This window comes from Aplidium turbinatum, chromosome 6 (genome assembly GCF_918807975.1).
Source record: "Aplidium turbinatum chromosome 6, kaAplTurb1.1, whole genome shotgun sequence".
Lineage (NCBI taxonomy): Eukaryota > Metazoa > Chordata > Ascidiacea > Aplousobranchia > Polyclinidae > Aplidium > Aplidium turbinatum.
In genome coordinates, this window is record NC_137477.1 from 17,840,053 (window position 1) to 17,864,658 (window position 24,606).

The following is a 24,606-nucleotide window of genomic DNA, read 5'->3' on the forward strand; positions in this document are numbered from 1 at the left end:
GGTCAATGTCTCCACGCTTACCTGAAGTTTTCAAAAGTCAAAATAATATGCTTATGTGGGGCGTACTTTCCTAATAATGCACTACCATTGTGCCATTTACATCGTAGATATGAGTTACTCAACCGCTTCAAGGAAACACTTTGCTGGGGTTAGGTTTACAGGACTGAAAAATATTTACTAGATGAAATCTCCCCCTTAGTAAGATATAAAAAAGTCTAATCCAATGTCTGATCAAACACACACGAGTCTTCGACATTCACTGTTCGCAAAAATCAAAAGCGCTGTGCAATAAAACCACGTTTGAAATAAGTGACGGCACAGATATACCACAAACGTCATACTGCACATTAAGTAAAGGAAGAACGACGTCGCTGGCCAATGGAAGAAATACTAAAAATGATCAATACGAAAAAGAAATTACAATTAAGAGAAAAAAAATCAAGTAATTGATAAACAAATGAAAGAATAAAAGCGTGTTTCATATACTGCTAATCAGTCCTCCGAAAAGATAAACTACTTAAGTGATTGAAGCATATGGTCATGGATGTTTCAAGGTCAAGAAAAACTTTTGGCCGATTATTTCCAAAATTTACTGTCACTTTAGTTTCTTTAAGTGTTTCCAATAAAATATGTCACTGTTTGGTTGAATCATAGGCAATCATACATAACTATAGAGTAGACTGAAAAAATATTATTTTGAGCACATTTTCACAAGTTCAAAGCAGGTCGGAATTTATAATTTCATCACAATTCGGATGGACTTCTAGCTAAGCGATTTACAAACATTGAGGAAACAACAAAATTTCAAACAGCAGCAGAAAAAAATCGATGTTTGGTTTGAAGGTTTCCATTGGACGATCGAACGGTTCAAACTAGAAAGAGAAAGTTCGAACCAAAGTTTGAAACCACACGGAGCTTTAAACTGGCTCAGTATGTTAACACACTTAACAGAATCTACGCTTCAAGTGAAAGCCAACCGACAAATCGGACATGGCACGAAATGAAGATGGCAAAATGATTTAAAATGAGAGTTCTTATATCGGCAGTAAAAAAAATAACTCAAACAAGACTTACCAAAGCGAAATTATGAGCCTGTCCAGTGTCCAGCCATTGTAAGTCAAGGCTTGGAATAAATTTCCTTCATCCACCATCATAATCGGCCCAAAGGATTCAGTGGCAAAAGGGTTTTGCTGCTGTCCAGTAAAATCGGTTCGTTTCCAGGCGTTGTAAACAGGATTAATTTCGCAGGCTAAGAGCAACAGTGAGACTGGCGTTTCATAAACATGATGAAGCAAAATTGTGCTGACACATCATATAGCCAGTTATGACATCACAGCGACAACACGTACAATAAAGAACAATTGGTAGTAAATAAGAGAAAACACGACAACAAAAAGCTGAAAAACAACACTGAAGTACGACAACCAACGACGCGAAATAACTTTTAACATTCTCTTGGAGTTGTTTTGACACGTTTCTGTCAAAACAAAAGTGCAGCAATGTTCTTAAAAAAATGGAAGTGTAAAGAGCACAAGCTAAACAGATCACGATGGGTTTGAATGGTGTGCCGGGAAAAGGCTCGAGATGTGTCGTCAAGTATCTTTATCTCAAAGAATGTTTCAGAAAATCAATGTTCTTCAATAATGCAAAATCCTTCAATTTTTGGAAATACTTTCCTCTGTAACAAACAACCGGTTATTGTCACCAAACGTGAAAGATGCAGCAAGGTTCGTTTATCTCTGGGCAAGAAATGTATCGTAACATTTTGAGATAAAACTGTTTCAAAAGCTTCCATTTCAAAGCCATTGAATTATTTGTTCTGGAATGATGGTGAATGAGGTGATTGGATAAGATGCTAGAGTGGATTGCCACAAACTGAAGACGTTATGACTCCACAGCCCACCATTCAAGTGTTTCCAACTCAAATCGGTCAAGTTCTTTGGGCAAAACCAACTCGGTGACATATTAAAGAGCTTGAAAAATTAAGATCCCAAGTGTTCTTTGAAAGATCACAAACGAGGAGCTTTGGATGCTTTTGGAGGAAAGAATTAGCTCCAACCATTATCCTTGATCATGTGAATGTGTTCGATGATGAACTTGCCTTCTTTGTATTTTTGACTTGACTCGTAAGCGCGCTCCTGTAACAAAATAAATTCAATTTAATTTCTTGGAGTTGGTTTTTAACTATGCTACATCTGGCATTAAAAGTTGATCATTTCACTCAACACCTGACCGCATGTAAGTAGAACCAGTACACTTTAAAATGCAAAGACTGTATTTAACTCTTTACAACTTGTGCAAGGTTGCATTAAGGACCCCATCACCGGCGCCGAGTCCAGGGTGGGCGGGCGGGCCGCGCCCACCGGACATTTCAGGAATTAAAAAAAAAAATTTAATGCAATTTTAAGTCCCAAAACTTCTGTAACCATGTGCCACCTTCTGATACTAGCCTACTTACCTTATTCGCAGGGTTTTGTCGCCATATGATAGGCCCTACTAATTAAGCGATTAGTTTTCGTCAATTATTGCCATTGTTACATTCATGCAACGTTAAACAACGTTGATTCGCCGTTAAACGAGCAAAAGTGTCCAGCCGCGCCGTTTGTCTCTACTCTGCCACTCGTAGCCCAGTGCTATAAATCAAGCAAATTGCGCAAACCTGTGAGGAACTTCATTTGCGGCACAAGTCTGACCGCAATTTCCACTGCTTTTACATCGTTTTAACATCACCAGATGTTAAATCGGAGTAAAGGAGTAATTTCCTCTCTAACGACGTTATCAATTTACTCTGCTGCCAAAATGCTCTATTTTGTCGTCTCAATCATCACAGTTGCGTCTGTTACGTCACTGATATTAAACTGTGCACCCCTGTTGGTTTGGCCGGATGAAACCGTTGGTTGTCATTACAGTTGCAATTCAGCTCCTTCGTTATATAACTGTTCTAATTGTAGATTCAATGTAAGCTCGGTTCAATAGCGCAGTTTATCGCTAGATGGCTTCTCGGGAGCTGAATTGCTGTAAAATCGCTTCTGCGTTGCATTACATTACAGCATCTTGAATCTTATCTGTGCGCCCGCTAAGAGCGACTTATCGTATGAACCCACCGATGTGTTTATATCGTGTTGTATCAACAATAGTAATGTATTTATGGAACTAGTACAGTATTGCAGTTTTCGTCCCGCAACCCGCACATACCAATCACAAAAAATATGTGGAACTGATTTACCAGGACCAGACGTTGTTGCGTACCAATAATATTTATTACTTGTTTCGAAATCGTGTTAGAGGAGACATGGACTTAAATGTAAAACTAGGCTAGCCCAACAACCTAGCAAAATCGCTCTTTTGAAAAACGCACAAAATAACCTTTATGACGTGACAATATGTGTTTGCCCGCCCAGCTATTTTGAAAACTCGGCGCCTATGGACCCCATAGACACTGTTGCAAGCTCTTCAACACAAGATGTAGCCTTACACAAGCGGTAAGAAAATGAAGATAGCGGTTTCGTAGTATTATTTTAGGTGTGAAAGTTTGGCGACAGTATTTATTCAGGTTTCAGGCATGTCATTTTATCCTTTGCCAATCTTTTGGCGTGTATGATCGATCCGATGTAGTGTTTCAAATCGTGTCTGTGATTGTTTGCTCTTTCAAAGAACAACATAAAACGTGAAGAAAAACTGGACTAATAATGGCAGTGTCGTGCAACAATATTGCGGTAACATCAAATCCAACCACCAAAATAAACTGAAGTCCATTATTTTTCGTTAATGCGATGCATTGCTACATTGCATAGATCCATTGAGGAAAACTTTCTGTACCAACAAATGAATCAATTGGGATCAAATGAAAATCACTAGAAGTACTGTGAAAGGTTTCATAAACAACAACTCGCTGCAGCGCCACGGAATGTATTGAGAAACTACTCGATGATGACGAATAAGTGAACGCCTTGTTGTTTCAAGTTGTTGTTTGGGATCACTTAAGTTTGACGATTAAGGTTGCATGAGTTCAGAATAGCAACACCAATCCAAAAACAGCAAGGTTTTCAAAATACTTATACGAGAAAACGAGACGTTTGCAGTTTTGGGAGTAAACCCATTGGTAAACCACGGCGTATACAGAATTACAGACTTTCCATCAAGCTATGGCTGGCAACCTTGCATAAACCCCATCGCCAGTTTCATGCACACGCAAGGACTCGCAAGTTCAAGTCAAAATAAGCTAACCGAACGGTTTTGATGTGGTACTAGCAAACAAGGGAAACAATAAGTTTTTGATAGTTTTGTCTTACAACTGCTGTTGTTGATCTCACAACCACTATAACAAAATGCTTTTTCTATCAACGATTGATTGCTTGGTGAACAGTTTCACTCTGTTTTTAAGATACAAAAAGTTGAAAGCACGCAAACAAAAACTTCCGCAAGGTGAATTCATAGTTGGTTTGTCTCAACATTTACGACAAGAAATCTGATCCATATGTGTGACTTGGTACTTCAATGGTATTGATGATGATTCAGCACCCGGAGATGGGGTTATTTCAGCTCAGAGATAGTTAAAATTAATCTCAAGAATAAAAATGTAGTTTTTTAATGAATCTACGTATTTGACCTAACTGGATGTTGACACGGCCAGCTTATCCTTCATTATTGCAAGTTATTGTTCCTTCCAAAAGGATATAGACAAGAATATATCGGTATTGTGGCATGTGTAAGTAAGATCATGTTTCCAAACATGTAAGATGACCTTGGGCAAATAATTGTGAGACACACACGTGAAATACCGGCGTACTAATTACTGACAAAGCATTGACAGGTTTTCAGTCATCAATAATTCACACATGTCGTAATTGCGACACATCAACAGAACTATGCCTACAACAAAACGAACAATCCAGTTAGTGAAATGATGCTTCACCATAATTACCGAAGAACTCTTTTAAATACTTTACAGAAAGATATTCAATGCCAAACATAGTAAGGGTAGCAAACTCACGTATTTCCAGCCTAAAGTTGTTTTGCAACATCGACAGTAGATATCGGCTACGGCATGCATTCCGGTCAAAAGCAATCTCTCTTCTGGCGTACCACTACCGACGTTGACCCTGAAATACACAATATTAACCATTAGCGCTAAAAACAATGCACAAGACCATTTAAAAACAACCAGAAAAGCCTAGGAAATTGATTAATGAATCATAATGAATAGTCTAACAATTGCATATCAATTGCAGCCTTGAACCCAAAATTAATCAAACCAAACCTGCTGTAGAACAGAAGAATCTAAAGTTTTATGCCAACAACGGTTGATATCGTACTCGTAGGTGCAAGACATCATACTCTTCCGCTCTACATTAGGTTTGGTTTGATCAATGTTGCGTTACTCAGCACATAATCAACGTGTCATCTTTTGGCGTACTTCGTGCAACCTTTGTACACCTTTCAAGAACTGCTTTCAGTTCTGTCAAAAGGATCTTTATGGTAAAAACTTAAAAACTTTTAGAGTCTGACTTTTGCATTTAGGTTTAGCTATGTTTTACAAAGCCTTCGCTATGGCAACTTCACTTAGTCACCAAAATATATCAGTAATCATTCCAAGTAAGTCAACTGGAGGTAATACAAGATGCAACTTCATAACTTCCAGTTCCACACTTAAATTAGCTTTTACCGGCGAAAATATCTCCCCACAAGTCTTGACAAGCTTATGTAATCCAGTAACTTGTGTAAAAGCAAGGTGTTCAGCATTTGACAGCATTCCATTTAATGAAATACGCAACTAATGGTGAAAACCAAAAACAAACATGTCCGAACACTGTGTCTGCTACTATTCGGTGAGTCCGATTCGGTGAGTCCGATTCGGTGAGTTCCTAAGCTCTAACCCTTAACCCTAACCCCAAACCCTAAAACGGCAATGATAATTAGGCTACGGTACCCGATAATTTAAAAAAAAAATTAAAAAAATCCCCCTTTAAGGGATCGGACTCACCGAAACGGGCCATTCCGCCGAACACTTGCGTGTTTTCATCAGTTATATAATTAATTTCCTTCTTGAATTGGAGTAACACATCAAACTGATTTTATATTAAATTACGTTTAAGTAAAATGTATCTTTTGTCATGTGATGCCACTAAGTAAATCAGAAAACACTCTTCAGAAACCTATTTGCATAGAAGTCTTACTTATGGCCCCTGCCATACTACCATCTGAAACCAACTTTTAATCATTGGTTTAACATTTATCAAATAGTAAATCAGCAATGAGCATAGTTTAAAAATTCTGCTGCTCATCAGTTGCAAAAGATATATATATTTTAAAAGGTGGCATATCAGCAAAGATTGAAAATTCAGTCAGCAAAGCAGTCTTTTTATCGTTTATTTAACGTCTGCGGAGTGCATACATTAAATCAATGTAAATAAGTAACGGATTGATTTGGTGACTGGCAACACATTACGAAGTTGAAAAAAATGTATCTAAATAATGCCACATTTCAAGGAACTCGTTTGATGACTTTACATTTCCAAGAAAATAGTTTTATAAGTTCTGTGAAAAGACATGATCGGAACATCAATAATTGAAAGACGCTTTTCTGTTATTAACGAACAGTTTAGCTCAGGGGTGGACAACTTTTTTAACACAACGGCCAGTTAGGAAAATGTAATGCTTACAGAAGGGCTGCACATCGAATAAACACTAATTCATATTTTCAGCAATAGAGTTTATTTTATTGGAATTTTGTACAAGAATGTCATCCTCCTGCAGTGGATTCAATTAAAGCTGGATTTATACAGGCGCAAAACTTATTTCACAGGTAGGCTACAGGGAAGTGAAAAGACGGTCATATCACTTCTTAAGCTTTGAGTTTGTGTAAATCAAGATGAAAATAGCTTTATATATTTGGGAAAAAATAGCTGGAAGATGAAGGGCCGCACAAAAAATGGAAAAGGGCCGTATGCGGCCCGCACGTTGCCTACCCCTGGTTTAGCTGCTTGCATAACAGCAGAAACTCACATCAGAGCTACCAAAACAAGTTGACAATAAACGGAGAACACCATTATTTTCACACAAGTCTGTTCGGATCAGAAATTTTTACAAATAAATAATTTAGTCTACTAAGTTAATGAATTAAAATAATTTGAAAACATTTCTCGAAGCAAATTTGGAAAAGTCACTGTTCTATCTATTGAGAGCGACATTACTTAACGAACTACTTAAAAGAATACCTGTTCTCAAAGCGCAATACCACTTAAATCAACTTGAAAAGGAAGTTTATCAAAATGGTAAAATGTGTCTCCTGTGCAAGTTGTTAACACTAATCCACACTATTGTCACTATGAGATTAGTTTGATTGCAATACTTTTGTATAAATGTTTAATGCTATTAAAAAAAAAATATTACCAAAAACCATTATATACTGCAAAATAACGCAAAATAAACACTATTGTAGCAATCGATGGGTAAAATCTACATTGTCATTTGGTTTAGTGCAAATTTATTTTTCTAGTTTATTTAAAAAATAAATGCATCTCATTTAGTTGACTCATGATGTTAATAATTAAAACAGTAATGGTAATAAACTATAGACACCATTGTCATTATCATATTAATGGTTGTTAAAATAATGTCAAAGTTTGTTTAAATCAGACTTCAGTCAGGATCAGTATGCATTGCGTCTTTAAACATCTGTTTGCTATAAAAATGTCTGAATGACGTTGTTGCAGGAATGAAAACAAAATTGGTTAATAAGATATATGTCACCAGCAATCTACTTTGTATACTATATATATATGTTGTTTTAAATTAACATTATATTAAAAATGGCTTTACATATGAATGACGGCTGTATCACGTTCAGCAACAACAAAAACCTAAAGATACTCACACATCATTGAATAAGTATGCCCTTCCTTGTACTCCTTGAAATGACTGAAAAAAAATTATTATGGTGAAGGTAAGATGTATCAAGGTAACGACTGTTTACTAGGAAGATAATATTTTCGTAAACTTAACTACTTCTTGTAAACTTGGGCAAATAATACTATTTTTTCTTGATAAAAACAACTTAAAAATTAATAAGGTTTGTACAGCAACTACCCAGACCTCTATCAAAAATTGCTTTATTTACATTATTTAAATGTCATGAGACTTTGAAACCTCATAGAAAACAACTTTTGCTGACCGGGTAATGGAATAGAATATTTATGTATCTAGTGATTTCAATTTGTGTTCATTGTAACAACAATGCAACATATGCTGCAATAACATCTCATGAGTCCTACCTACACTCGCAATACCGGTACAAAGAAACAATGCAGTAGCAACTGCAATACAGCAAACAGCACAAAGAAGCAAAAATACCCTGTAATCATTAAGTCAGTTGCTCGATTTTGACAAGTCATGCAAGTAAACCTAGAGGTATGTTTGTGGTAGGGATTATCCTGGTAACATAACAACAAGGGGTCCTGGGATTTAGGGTCTGCTACTATTCGGTGAGTCCGATTCGGTTAGTCCAATTCGGTGAATTCCTAACCTCTAACCCTAATCCCTAACCCCTAACCCTAAAACGGCAATGATAATTAGGCTACAGTACCTAAGAATTAAAAAAAAAATGAAAAAATCCCCCGTTAAGGGGTCGGACTCACCGAATCGGACTCACCGAAACTGGCCATTCCGTGGGATTTAGGGGTAAGGAATAAGGATACTCATTTTCGTTTCTAGCACTAGTTGCAACGTTCATCTGATAAAAGTGAAAGTAAAAGCAACAAACAGGTTGATTTATTGCTTCACTGACGTTTCAACTAGTGCTAGAAACGCTAATTGTCCTGATGACCAGTGACCACCCCAAGCGTTTCAGTATTCACGATACTCATTTGATACACATGCTTCATATGACATCCTCGAGGGTTATTCAAATGAACCTTAAGGGACTGAATTTTCTTTCGCCAGACAGCTTCTTCCATAGATTACATGTGTCTGTACCAACGCTGCTTTCTCCATCTCATGGCATCTCCAAGCTGATGAATGCTAAGCCTGGACCTCAGCTCATATATTGTCGCACAGTCAGAAAGGCACTTAAAACAAATCCTTCAGCCGATTTTATTCTTTGAGAGTGATGGGCCAGGTCTCACTTGCAATCCTGCATGCAGTGGAACACTCCTCACACACATATTATACATGTGACAAGGGATCTTCTTCTTTGTGTACCATGCCTGTTCCAAGTGTTTCAGGCTTAGACGTTCATGCATCATTCTTTCCATTTATCGCAGTATTTGACTGCATTAAAAATTGTTGTGGTTGTAACTTGTAACGTGAAGATGATCTTGAGGTTATCGAAGAAAGTGAGAGGCTGTTTTCAACAACCTCATTTTCCTTTGATCTTTCCACAATCGCAGTTACTGAAAAAAATATCATTGTCCATAAGGATAGAGATGAGTTCACGAAAACTCTTCCAGACCAATTGCACCCTAATTGCGATTGTATCCATATAGCCTCCCGATTGCCCAATCATGTCACCAAGATAGCAAAAGGCAAAATTTACCAAAAAAGTTACCAAAACAGCAATTGTCAGAAGTTGGCTTCAAAAGTACCTTTATTTCGTTAATTATGTGAAAAGTGTAAAACTTTCTCTATAGTGGTGGTTAAGCAACAAGCTCAGTGACACTTTTTCTGTTGATGATAGTACAAAATCTTGGTGTGTTGTGTGTGTAGCCTATACGGGAGCAAGTCTTTTAGGCGCAGACAGTTAGGCGCCGGTCAAATAGGTGCACACACTGTGGCGTCTGGATATTTAGGTGCAGAGCACTGTGGCGCCCGTTCATTTAGGTGCTATTCCTAATAAAGTCTGCAGATTGTATCAGCTTGGCAGGTAGGGCAATGCTTTTCACACAAAATGTTATATTGAACACAAAAATATATTGTATTTTAATGCGCGTGTTCAGCATTTATTTGATGTTAGTCCATCTTTACGACGACGAAAGCTTTATCAATAAATTATTCAATTTTCCGAACATGACTGAGTTCACTTTTAGTGAGCCAAATAATAACTACACTAAACATCAGTAAAAAATATACCACAGCCTATATTCAAGCAGGTGGTAGGCTTGAGTGAAGAGTAACTTAGTTTTCGGTCAAAACCCCGACTAGGTTTAATAACGAGCACAGTCGCACCATTATGCTTGCAACTTGTAGCCAGGGTTCATATGCCCTATAGAAATGTATCCATGTAGTAGAGCGTTGTCTCATACAACTCGCCACACGACCAATCCATCCCGAGTAGAAGTAATTGCAAAAGATAACAAATTAAGTAAGGTTCCATCTGGCTGCAACCTGTATTCAGGATGCATAGCAAATGTCCTGTGGAGATGTGCTAATATCAAGAATAGTAGAGCGTTGTCTCGCACCTCATCTCCACACGCGCATTACCAAAACATCATATTTTTCTGTTCAATATAACATTTTGTGTGAATAGCATTGCCCTACCTGCCAAGCTGATACAATCTGCAGACTTTACAAGAAATAGCACCTAAATGAACGAGCGTCACAGCCGTCATAGTGCTCCGCACCTAAATATCCAGACGCCACAGTGTGCGCGCCTATCTGGTCTGCGCCTAAAAGACGTGGACCCGCCTATACCAAACATCCAGTCAATGTTTTGATTTGATGTGAAACAGGCAGGAAAATCTACATTACGTAATTATTCCTTTGTAATTAAACTTAATAATTCAGCATGCTCGCACCCTTAAGGAGTTTGAGCACTTCCGGTTAAGAACCCCTAGGATAAAGCAATGGTACCAGGCAGAGGCGCCGAGTTTTCAAAATAGCTGGGCGGGCAAACACATACTGTCACGTCTTTTGTTTTGTTTGTTTTTTCATATATTTACCCTGCATTGCGGGAAAGCAGACTTGAGCGCTATGCATCGGTGTACGCCTTCCGACGTACACCTGACCCACGCTGCAGCCGACGGCAATGTCTGTTTCCGATTGTCTACTCTACATATGACTTAAATTTGGTACTACCCATTACTCGAAATCGATCACTGGGTAGAGGCAATTATCGTAAAGTTTCTTGCCCAGAGAAACAACAGCAAGTGGGGGTGGCTGGAGTCGAACATGCAGGCTCTCGACTGCGAGCCCAACGCGCTAACCACTCGGTCATTGCTGCCGACAGCAATGACCGAGTCATAAAGGTTAGGTCACACGTCATAAAGGTTATTTTGTGCGTTTTTCAAACGAGCGATTTTGCTCGGTTGTTGGGCTAGCCTAGTTTTACATTTAAGTCCATGTCTCCTCTAACACGATTTGGAAACAAGTAATAAATATTATTGGTACGCAACAACGTCTGGTCCTGGTAAATCAGTTCCACATATTTTTTGTGATTGGTATGTGCGGGTTGCGGGACGAAAACTGCAATACTGTACTAGTTCCATAAATACATTACTATTGTTGATACAACACGATATAAACACACACACAACACATCGGTGGGTTCATACGATAAGTCGCTCTTAGCGGGCGCACAGATAAGATTCAAGATGCTGTAATGCAACGCAGAAGCGATTTTACAGCAATTCAGCTCCCGAGAAGCCATCTAGCGATAAACTGCGCTATTGAACCGAGCTTACATTGAATCTACAATTAGAACAGTTATGCAACGAAGGAGCTGAATTGCAACTGTAATGACAACCAACGGTTTCATCCAGCCAAACCAACAGGGGTGCACAGTTTAATATCAGTGACGTAACAGACGCAACTGTGATGATTGAGACGACAAAATAGAGCATTTTGGCAGCAGAGTAAATTGATAACGTTGTTAGAGAGAAAATTACTCCTTTACTCCGATTTAACATCTGGTGATGTTAAAACGATGTAAAAGCAGTGGAAATTGCGGTCAGACTTGTGCCGCAAATGAAGTTCCTCACAGGTTTGCGCAATTTACTTGATTTATAGCACTGGGCTACGAGTGGCAGAGTAGAGACAAACGGCGCGGCTGGACACTTTTGCTCGTTTAACGGCGAATCGACGTTGTTTAACGTTGCATGAATGTAACAATGGCAATAATTGACGAAAACTAATCGCTTAATTAGTAGGGCCTAACATATGGCGACAAAACCCTGCGAATAAGGTAAGTAGGCTAGTATCAGAAGGTGGCAGATGGTTACAGAAGTTTTGGGACTTAAAATTGCATTAAATTTTTTTTTAATTCCTGAAATTTAATTCCAGCGCCCTGGACTCGGCGCCGGTGGTACTAGGAAGGACTGTGAATTAAATTGGTCTCACAACTTTTTTCTATTCATTGTTTCAAACTTCAGAGATGTTGAAGTTGTTGCAGACATTTAAAGTATTTTCAACAAGTAAATGTTTTGACCATATCCTTTATACCACTAATAAGCTAGCACAACAAACATTATTGATAGATTGTAAAATAACATAGCACAAATAAAATGGGTTGACTTGCACTCCCAACAACTATATACAAGTAAGCTTTTCACTGCATTATGAAGTACTGATATTACGCATTTACGCTTAATGAACATGTTATAAACAGGGAATGGGATGGAATGGAAGACAGATTTTGGGATGGAAGATGGAAAATGTCAAGGAATGGAAGATGGAAGGATGGAAGACAATCTTCCCAATTCCATAATTAACTTTCTAACGCTTTGGTTGGTTTGGTTTTGAATCTTTATCCTCAGACTGACAAAGCCTTGATTGGGGATTCCTGGTAGTTTCACATACTTGTAGAGGCTCTTGACACATGGCTGGTTACCGAGATTGGCAGAGTGAAGTTTTCCGATTGTTGAAGTGTTGTTGCCAGGGAATTATTCATTCACTAAGTGCCGCTGAATGGAGAGCAGTCCTAAAAGGCGTAGCTCAAGTGCACACCCCGAGAGTCGAACTTGCACCGCATGATCTTGAGCCTGGCGCGTAACCACTGAGCTAACAGGGCTTTATCAAGACATGCAAAATATTACGTTGCTTGCTCAAATAATTTGATTCTCAGTTCGTATTAAACCAAATGAACTGTTGCCTGACCCGTATTTGTCAAACCTACTGTCGTTAGGCAGAATTGACCAATTAGAGAGCTATGGATTTTAGGTTTATTTGTATATAGCATATTCAACGCGGAGATCACAAAATGTGAAGATGGAAGAGATTTCTGAGATGAAATGGAAGATTTCTAAGATGGAATGGAAGAAAATCTCAGGATGGAAGATGGAAAAAACATCTTCCATTCCATACCCTGGTTATAAATAGCATGCTACTACTTACATCATTAAAACATGATAGCTTACCTTTGAAATAAGGGCTGAATGACTTGCTAGATGTGCTCTGCAATGCACACAACTGTAGGTTCGATGACAGTCTGAACTAAGATAGTCTTGAAATGTTTTTACCATTTTCAAAAGTTTTGAAAACACAAGATGTCAAACGGATGGCGTCTTTCACTGAAAAGCAGCAATAAAACTCTTTTTGCTATCTTGTAATAGGACAATTCAAAGTAGTCCACTACTAGTTTAGAAAATGCTCAATGATATCGTAGCTAAAGAACACACAGTTCAATTCACACTTGCAAGACTTCTGATATGATATCTTAAAGCAAATAGGTTAAAAAATTGACGACAGTAAATTTCATCTGAAACAAAGCAAATGATTTAAGGTACCGTAAGTTTGTATTTGATAAAAAAAAACAACAGAAATATCAAGCTAAATTACTGTGAAGCTAAACTTAAACTGCAAACAGAAATACTTAACATCTTTTGCCAATATCTCTACTACTTTAGCAGTGTAACGAAATCTACCCACTACATCTTTTGCCAATATCTCTGCTACTGTAACAGTGTAATTGTAACCAATAGCCTCTCTACCCGCTGCAACATCTTGTCACAAAGAGCTAAGTTCCCTCCATGTGAAATTGTCTCTTGAAACAGATGAACAACCTAAACGACATAAAATATCCGGAAAGTGTTCTTATGATAAACTTCTGAACAACACGTCTATGAAACCAAACCAAACTTCTCCACTGCTCAGTCAAGCTGGCAAGGCAATTAGGCAATTGCAGCAATATGAAAGTTGACGCAAATGGCGCCACGGTAAACATTCTCCAAGTCTAGAGAAGTCACGTGGGAATTGTTTTTTGTTTGCTCTCAATGCGCAGTTGGTGTTTCTTTAATTATGACGTTTCAACCAGCTGTTAGTTTTGGAGTTTGCGCTTGCGTTCGATTGGACAAAACAAGAAAACAATACTCATGTTTACTGCATGGCAAAACAAACTATCAAAAGTTTTTAAAAATTGCTGACGCAGTACCTCTGTCTTGCTGTTTTTAACTAAAGCCAGTAGGAGTATTTACAATCTTACTATTTTGCTAATAAATCTACACACATTGGCTTATCATTGCAGGGCAATGAAATATTGTTATGTTTGGTGTATGCAATACTTAGATAGGATTCTTTTAAGAAAGATTTAGCTTGTTCATTTTTGATTTAAAGCTTTTTACAGTTTTATACTCATTTGGGAACGTTCAAATATTACGTAACGCTTTTTTCCGAATTTTTGACCCCCCCTCCCCCATGTAACGCCAACCAGTGCTGTGTCAAGGGGGGGGCCAAGGGGGGCCCGGCCCCCGGGCCCACCATCTCAGGGGGCCCACAAGTAATAGACTTTTGCGCGTCAGTGTCATGTTTTTTAGCTGCTAAAGTTTACTGCGTGTACTTCCATTGAGAAGATAATTTAGGTCCGATACCAATGAGACGCCGAGCCTGGGCCCGTGTACCAAAATATCTCAAAAATCACCATATTATCTTCAATCAAAGTTAAAATAGGCTGCGACAACATTAGTAAAATCATTTGTATTTGAAACAAAACAGGTTGGTTGCAATTGAATACTTGAAATCAAGAAGGGCCCAATTCCCACAAAGGTGTGTTTAAAATAAATGTGTTGTAGTTATTTTGTGATGGAATTTCAGGGGGCCCACAGGTAATAGACTTTTGCGTTTCAGTAACTATGTGTTTTTTAGTTGTTAAAGTTTACTGCGTGTAGCCTAATTGTCCATTAAGAAGATAATTTAGGCCCGGTACCAATGAGATGCTGGGCCCTTATACCAAAACATCTCTAAAAATACCACATTATCTTAAAGAAAAGTTAAAATATGACAACATTAGTAAAATTACCTGTATTTGAAATAAAACAGGTTGGTTGCAATTGAATACTTGAAGTCAAGACGGGCCCAATTCCCACAAAGGTGTGTTTAAGATAAATGTGTTTTAATTATTTTGGTTGTTTATTTTTTCGTATTTTGTGGTAGAACTTTGGAATTGGCAACTGTTGAACTCAAACCACTTTATACACTGGTAGGATCACCATACTTTGTAAGCTACTGTTAAACCACGAAGTAGACAGCTCATTTTAAATTGATTGTCATAAATGGGAAAATTATGTAAGACATTTGCATAACTTTATTGCAATGCCTTGTCTAAATTTTGCAAAAGCATAGATTGAAACCTTTCTTTAGCAGACCGGGTAAGGTGAAAGCGTTCATGTTTTGTAGGTTAGCTTCTCTTTAGCATAAACTTTAAGAGTGAGGTACGATTGATTTTGAAGTCTGCCAATAACTAAACAAGACACATAAAATACTTTTTGTAATACTGGACTAGCTGAAAGTTTGGTTGGTCTATTGATACCCTTTTAACAATAAAGTATTTTTCTACATTTACTGGTATAACTTGCAAGGTAAAAGTCTTTTTTGAAGTGTCATAAGCTGCATTAAGGCTGTTGCATTTTTAGCTTAACGTTTTGGTTTTACAGGGTGTTTTGTTTTCTTAAGCTTAACTTCAAAGTGAATGTTACTGGTTTACATTGGTAGTCTAGTTCTAGAATGGTGTAACATTGCTATGTACCAAGATTTCATTCAGCATTTCATAAAGAAGATGTCTTGTTTGAACTAGCGACATTCTTGCTTTGAACATTTCAGATTTATAAACAAAACTCTCAAAGAGGAATTCTTTGAAATGGCTGACCATGGAGGTTTGTCAGAACCAAGCAAACTTTGCTTTGCCATTAAAGTACATTCGTTTACTATGATTACCAATGGTGCAGACGTGCTGCAAAAGTTTTGCAGATGGTCCAAACAAGGGAATGTTTTTCTCAAAGCTCTTTGCATAGTTTTTTTTTCAAAAGTTATGTTGAGCCAAATGTTAAACTTTGAATGTACCAGAAACCATGAAGCATTTAATGCGATCTTTACCCATGTCTTTAATTGCTGTGGTAAGAACCAGATAAAGTGACCAGCAGGCCACAAGCTGAAGAACAACCACCAAAAGTAAGGCAAACAATTCAAAAACTGACCTCAAAGGTCAGCAAGTAATAAGTGGACAGCGGACATTGAGTAGTGTAATAATCAATTCACCTGCCTTTAGATGTAGGCCAGGGTTGTCCAAAGCCTGGCCCGCGGGCCACATGCGGCCCGCGACCTCCTTCAATGCGGCCCGCCGCCTCTTCTAGAAAACTTTTAAAAATTACCGTATATCCTCGCATATAAGCCGACCCTAGAAAAACAACCTTAAAATGGTAAATTTATAAAAATCCGCATATAAGTGACATAACAACCAAGTATGATACCCTGATACCCTGATTGAAGACTTCAACAAGCGATTTCAAGATTTCCGGCACCTTGAGAAAAACTTCAATGTATTCAATGCTCCGCTGACTATAACTATATCAGAAGCCGATGACGATTTGCAGCTTGAATTGTGTGACTTGCAAAGTGACCAGTTTTTATTAAGCAAAGCTACACTGCCAATCACTCAATTTTGGCCTCTTCTTTCTGAAGAGCATTATCCTAATTTACGCCGTTTTGGATTGCACTTGCTGTCAATGTTTGGCAGTACCTACCTTTGTGAAGCAGCTATTTCCGCAATGAAGTCGATTAAATCCAAAGAGAGGAATCTACTTAAACAAACATCTCTCGAAGCCTGCCTTCGTTTAGCCTTAACCTCAGTTGACATTGACACAAAGGAGCTGGCTTCTAAAATACAGGCACACCCATCTCACTGAATTTTAAGTAAACTGTACCGTTTTACGTACTTCCTTAAATATTTTTTACGAATAAATTTATGGTTTATTCTTATTCATACTTGTCAGTTATTTTTAAGGTTTCCTGGTCTACTGACGTTGCTTAAAATTTCCAAAACTCTCTTATTCGTAGTATTCACATCTTAGCTTCTTTAATCTATTCCCCAATATGTTTTTATGATAAATATAAAGATTCATTTACACATGTACGTGTTTTACTTTACATCTGGTACGGTGAGACAGTGTATAAGAGGAAAAATGTCAACTGCGGCCCGCGATCTAATTTCCTTGCCGAATGCGTCCCGCGTCCCATAAAGTTTGGACAACCCTGATGTAGGCCATAAAAATGTTTGTCTTATTTGTAGCCTATTCCATTTCTGCAGTCATATTTTGTTTACTGCTAAAAAATTGTAAACAGTAAACAAAATAGGCTAGCATTTCTCATAGATTAATTAGCATTTCATTTTTAGCATTTACAATCTCGTAATTATAAATATCCCTGACTTTACAGAGGTAGCTATCGGCAAGTGTAACCAGCTTACATTTAGATACCAGTATAATAAGTATTTTATGACAGTTGCCAGGATTTTGTTTGTGATTTCAAATCGTTGCTGCTTTATATTTCATTTTTTTCATTCCAAGCATAGATGAAGGTATAACTTGATAGACCTGTGTTTACTATAAATTATATTTCTGCTGTGTTCTGTACACTGCTGGGTTGATGGTTGTTTATGAAGTTATAAAAGTTTAACTAGGTAGTAGTTATTGTGCCGTAAGCATTACAACATTTCATTAAGCACCAGTAACCTATGAAGGCTTTCTAAGTACTGCAAAGTTGTCAGTGAGTAATGAAGCTGTTAGACCTTACCTAGAAACCTATTAACTAGTGTTGCACTGTAAATATTGCTCCGTTTTTTTAAAGTTCATAGTAATTTTCTTATGTATGCTGTGATTCCTGTGAAGTAGTTGCAACATGTGATGAAGTTATTAAACTTCATCTACATAAGTCAGCATTCATTCCCATGCACCATTCCAATAACAGCTGTTTTTAGCATGACCAATGGTGTTTGCATATGAAAAAAATAATTACATGTAGGCTAGTAAAGTTAATTCAACAGTTAGATTACAGCAACTGCTGCTCATAATTGTGCTTCTTAAATTCAACAACCACAATGTTCCAAAAATAAAGCAATTAATAAAAAAATGTTTTAGTGAAATACGGTATAGCATGATTAACAACAGGTTTCTAATAATAGTGTATCTTGTGTGAGTAGGCCTAGTTAATAAACCATGTACGCCATTTTGTGCTGTTATAAATTACCACTGTTCTGTTGTGAATTGAAAGTATATCACTAGATTGGTAACTACTGTTTTTATCATACTAAAGTTCCTGATTATGCACATTTGAGTTTTGAGTACACTTGAGTTTTCATGTTAGCATTTTGAATAGGTACTTGGGTACGGTAGCTTTTTGAAAGTATTGTAATGGTGAGTGGTTTAATCAATCAATTACTGGTTTATGTTTTTTCACAAAATATTACACCAAATGCACTGGTACATTACATAAAAGTGAGAGAGGAAGAAAGCGAAAGACCTTATGAGGTCACCAAGTCAGCCTCCACCCCAGTGATCCTATAAGGCAAAACATAATTACCACTTGATGAAAGTGTTGAAATGTTGTTTGTTAAAGCATTTGTGAATTCACTTTATTTTTTGCACTTCTAAACTGTTTTGCTATGTTATGGCTATATATACATTTAAAAATAATAGGTTAGTGAAATTTCAGATGCCAATTGTAATTTTTGGAAAAAATTGCTTTCAAATGTAACTAACCAATTTAAAATTCTCATAATTTTGTCAATTCTTGTCCGATATAAAAAATTGTATGAACTCTATGTGATAAGTAGGGCCATTTAAAGTCATTAAAGTCATATTTTTTTCTATGCATCAGTAAGTCGTGAAATCAATTTTAACGCAAAAACCGCATCCCTATGAGGTATATTAAGAAAGTTATGAAGTCATATAAAGTCATATTTTCCTGGTTAGGTCATATATCAGCTTTTTAAGTTTTATAGTCATATTTTTGAGTTATAAAGTCATACCGTTGTATACTTTAAATAAAAAGTACCAATTTAAGCGGTGAAGCAATTAAGCACTAAGAATGTAAGGCAATTTCTGATTGAACAAAGGCAAACTGTAGGATTAGCCTACATAACACTTACAGTCACAGACCTATATTTTATGAGGTCACACATTGCATTAAAGTGAAAGAAATAGTCAATGCATGGGAAGGTGAAGGAGTTATTGTAAAGAGCGTCAAAAATTCAGTCAACGATCCAAAGTTGACTAGTCAGTTAACAGAAATATGCCTCCACTACAACAATATTTCGAACTTAATACTCAAAATGGAAAGTTGTACATACACCATCAAAGAGGCCCATGCTAATCTAAATGCCCTTGATTTCGGAAAAGATCCGCTTGAGCTCAAAAATTACATTAAGAAGCGATTGGACAAAAACGATGTGAAACAAATTATGGAGCTACAAAGACAAGACATTTCACCAGCGCTTTATGCAAAACTGCAGAAGTGTCAACCCACGTCAGCGCCTGTGGAGCGCTCATTTTCCTTACTAAAGTCATTTTACGTCCAAATCGTAACTTCAAAGACTCTTACATTCCACACTACATGAAACTGTACTACAACAGCTACGCCACAGTGGTTTAAAATAAAAATGGATGTGTATTACTGTTATGTTGCGTATGTTTTACTCTTTAGTTCCGTGAGTGATGTTGTTCGCATGTAAAAATAAACGATTTGCACATAAAGTCATATAAAGTCATATTTTCCAAAAAATAAAGTCATATTATTGATTTTTTAAGGTCATATAAAAATGGCCCTAGTGATAAGCATGTCAAATTTTTATGCTAACTTCTACTGTGTGATATATACTGATATAAGATCTGGGTTGAATGACCCCTACGCTTCATGACCGTTGCCAGTATGTTTAGAAATCGTTAACACTTTTGGCTTTCATTGCAAGCAAAGGTGTAGGTATGACTTGATTGACCTGTGTTTGCTCTTATTTACATTTGTATTGTTTTCTCAACTGGTGAGAAAGTCTAGTGAAGTGAACCACCTTTCCATATCAGTGCAGTTAACATACACACTATATTATCATTAAGTCTGCTTGCCGATAAGGGGCCCAAAATTATTTTGGCCCCGAGGCCCACCAAGGGCTTAACACAGCACTGACGCCAACGTAACGCTTTTTTCAATCCCCCCCTCCCCCATGTAACGCTTTTTCACTACGAATTCAGTACAAAAAACTACCATTCCGTACTCGAAAGCGTTACGTAACGTTTTGCTTGAACCCCCTCCCCCCCGATGTGACGTTAACGTAACGCTTTGCATAAACCCCCCCTCCCCCTCGAAGGCGTTACGTAATATTTGAACGTTCCCTTTCTTATCGTATGTGGAAGCTTGTTGCAAACTGCTGGCCCCATGTACCGTTTGATTGTTTGCAAGTGTTAAGTCTCCAATATATCAGTAGGCTATATTATAAGGAGAGTTACTTCTTGTTGTTAAGCTAGGCCTACTTGATTGTTTACGCATAATTATATCATTGAATGTCGTGGGAAGTAACTTTTTTTAATATTTAAACATGAAAGTCGCAATCTCTGTAGTTTTCATGTGGTTAATTGATTTTAAATTATTGAGTTCCATTACACCTTTTACGCTTTCTCTGCGGTCAATGTCAAATACAAAACGAAGAAAGTTATTGCAGGTAGGCTGCGTTGTAGCTTTTGCAATGTACGGTAGTTTTGTTTTCATGACACTGTACCGACTGTTGTCTCGTATTCGTCACCAGCCGGTATTCTGCGGTGCAGTCCAACGTTCTCATAATTCTGTAGCCTACTGTTTAGCCTACTTTCAAGTTTTAATATTTTTAGCATTGCGTCTGGCAGCACTCGCCAAGGATGACTGATTTCGCCTATAAAACAGACTGATGTGGTAATCTTCTTTCTTTTCAATCAACACACTTCTGATGAAATGACGTGACGTTTCTGAATCCGCCTTGATCGCTTCACACGTGGCGTAATACAAGATGTACTTCCCGATACCAACAATCTAGTGTCGTTGTCAGCCACCTTTAGTCAGAAGCATTCAACCGGCAATCCCAGTAACGTTACAACACCATGTTGAGACATGCAGCGGCGGATTGAGAACGTAATTTATAGGCGGGCCTAGGAAATATCTTGATGGGCTTTCAGCCCTTCACCAATAATGCCACGGCAGCCAGCATACAAAAACTTTGTGTTACCGGAGCTTCTACACAAGGAGGAATCTCCTATAGGTTTTGAGTTAAAAAAGTTGATTATGTCAGCATAATCTGAACTGTCAATGAGTTGTCTTTCAAAAGACAAAAGTGTCAAGTTGTTAAGGTGTCCAGTCAGCATGGATGATCTCAAGCGCGTTTGCATCTTGTTTGTTGCGGAGAAAAGTTTCTCAACGCTGCAGGACGTGGAAGGCAGTGTTACGATGGTCCTTAAAACACCGTTCATGTTCGGGAAAATGTCAGCAAGGCAGCTCTGCCGTGGTTTTGGTAAGCCAGCAAGTAGGGGCGCCGGAACGATTTTTGACTGGGGGGGCAAGATTACGAAAAAAAGGCACTTTTGTTTAGTAAAAGGCCAATTTTTTTTCAAGTTTTAAGATAAGATATAGCGATAATGCTAATCTATCAGCTCACTATGTATTGAGTAATGATAGCCTACAAGTGTCCGGTATACAAAGAAAGGCATCACGCTATGTTATAATGATGTAACCTACTGCCAAGCCTTAAAGCAGCCTGCGGCCATGGCCGCTAAGTAGTGCTTGAATGACCGCCAGTGCTACCTCCTCAATCGGCCAAGTTTGGCCACCGGTCTCTTCTAGCCAATTATTTAATTTCGCAGTACAATGATCGTGGATTAACTGTCGAAAATATGTAGCATCAAAGAGTGACTCAAAATTAGGTCAGCGCGTCATAATCGCCATTGTTGCATTGTGCGGGAATATTTGTTATTCTTCTCTCGTGTTGTCGCTATATGTCAGGCCTGTCAGGGCATCCGTTGGTTAGCCACTGCCTGGTGTCGTCATCGATGGAAACTAGGCCTTCCATACCATGAGGTGGTCTGTATAGCCGGCAATCCTTGATAATGTGGGCTGCCGTCTGCATTTCGCCACACTTATTGATGGAATATATCCATCTGCGATCACCAGCGCTGTAAGTCTTGTTTGTAATTTCCGACGTTTATTTTGACAAAGTCTTAATCCGAAGTGCTAATTTACATCGGCTGGCAATATTGTCGTTTTTATGTCGATTCGAGGTTGTCGGACATTGAATCGTTGTTAAATAGGAGAATTAGGTTAGTTGACATCTGAGGGAAAAACATTTTTTGTTCATATTTTGCAAAATTTATGCTTCTTTTAGTACCGGTAATGTCCTTCACATCATTGAAATACTTATTTTATTACCTTGCCGTCACCGTCTACACATGTCGAACGTTGTTTTTCGTTGCTAAAAAAAATTCTAGGGGAGTGGCGAACTTCTTTAAAATCAGCCACATTGGAGACACTTGTGCGAGTGTCGTTGGATGGTCCCGCAGTAGGCTACTGGATTACAATCCCCCGATAAAGCAGTTATTGCGTGGTGCAACGATTCTATTGTAGGACGTCGCCCAGGCCCAGACTTCAACAACGCTAAGTGATCATTTTAGCATTGTTGCAAGTTTAATTCTATTTACTTGTGTTATCGTTATTTTGTATTTTGGCCTCCAAGCACGCAGATTTGGCCGCCGAGAAGGAGCTCCCGGTAGGCCACGATGGTTGCCAAAAAAACAAGTTTTAAGGCCTCTTACCTTTGTTGCAAAATTTTGTGCGTAAATATTATTTTTAGGAAAAAATGAAAGAATATAATTTAGCTAAAAGCGAATAGCAGAAATTGTTATATTGTAAAATGTGCAGTAACTTACATGACTTTAAAAGGGCACCATTGCCCCCCCTGCCCCTCCATCTGCAGAAAAATTGAAGGCAGGGGGGGCATCCGCCCCCCCCTGCCCCCCCGCTTCCGGCGCCCCTGCCAGCAAGCCTAGGTAGGCACTTTAACATTACCCACTCGGCCACTCGTCGAAAAGCGTACTCGCGATTCAGCTGATTTCAGTCATGTGACTCGACACGTGATATTCTGATCGAAAAACTTTTAAACAAAGAAATTTAACTGCATGCTTCGCCACAACCAGTGTTGCCTAATGGTTAGGGCAGAGGAGTAATAATTTCGATTGGGTGGGTTCGATTCCCACCCTCTGCTAATACTATTTTTTCTTCTGCAACTGAACTGAGTGCAAGAAGGATCTTAATGACTGCAATCAATGGAGTTTATAAGGAAAATTGTGACTAAAACACAAAGCAATTTCACATTAAAAAGCAGGCACTCTTCGACGAGTGGGTGATGTTAAAGTGCCTACCGCAAGCCTAGGCTATATATCCGCCATTTTGCCAAAAATGACTTTTTTGCACTTTTCTACGTTTAAAGACTTCATGCATCTCCTGACAAAAATTTGTGCCCTAATGTAGTATGGTTTTCGAGATAATTGGTGTATAAAACCTAACATTTCTAATCTGTGCAAAAATAATTTTCTAAAAGCTAACATAGCCTACTCGTCTACTCCAATCACGTAACAGGATATCATCACGTGACAGGCAAAATTTCAGCAGCATTGCGGCAGGCTACTTCACCATATCTTACATCTCTTGAGTTGCGGGAAGCGGATTTAAAAGCGCTCGATCAAGTAGATTGGGCTGAAATGTTGTTAAGCACTAATTTAGCTTAATTATGTAGGCTAGAACACACTAGACTTCCTTTTCATTAGGCTGTATCATTTAGTCTACGTCTCGTCAAACAGTTTCACTTTTCGTAGCCTACTGGTGTGGGTATTGATGGCTTATTTGACTTTGCGGTACGCTAAACAGCTTAGCTTGCATACAATTACTAAGATTTTAAAGCAGAGGCCCGGGAGTACGCTACTCAGTGTGTTTGGTCATTTCTAGTCAACCGTAGCCTACCAGATGCCTTTAGCCCTTTAATTAGCCGAAATACGTATATTGTACTTGTTCAAAGAACCTTTTAACTCTCGTTACTTTGTTGTATAGATTTGTTTGTAAAGAATATGGTAGGCTACTACAACAAAGAAGCTCCATTACTCTCCAGCAGTTTGGTTGGAAATTCATTTGAAAAACGCCAAGAAACTCCATCCCTCTCCGATACCGAAGTCACCCGCATGCCATCAAGACCATTTTCATTGATCATCACTATACTATAATGTTCAAATAACTTAATAATTATCGTAGTGTATACCGGTATTCCTAAACCCATCAATTATCGATTCCTGTTTTAAAATTACACCACTGTCGTTGCTGCAAACATTTCATTTTATTTAAAAACCAACACTGTATATAGTTTTTTGTATAATATGCTCATTGCTCACCGTACGTTTATTAATTGCT

At 38.0% G+C, this 24,606-nt stretch overlaps 1 protein-coding gene across 1 annotated transcript; it reads right to left on the reverse strand.

The window, feature by feature from the left end:
• Window positions 1-246: 246 nt before the first annotated feature.
• LOC145772848 (protein yippee-like 1) lies at window positions 247-13,994 on the reverse strand. The gene is made up of 4 exons (XM_082584732.1): window positions 13,287-13,994; window positions 7,877-7,920; window positions 4,994-5,102; window positions 247-2,138 (listed from the first exon to the last, which is right to left on the reverse strand). The coding sequence occupies exons 1-4, from the start codon at window positions 13,389-13,391 to the stop codon at window positions 2,049-2,051; spliced, it is 348 nt and encodes a 115-aa protein (XP_082440858.1). The 5' UTR covers window positions 13,392-13,994; the 3' UTR covers window positions 247-2,048.
• Between the last annotated feature and the right edge of the window lie 10,612 nt (window positions 13,995-24,606).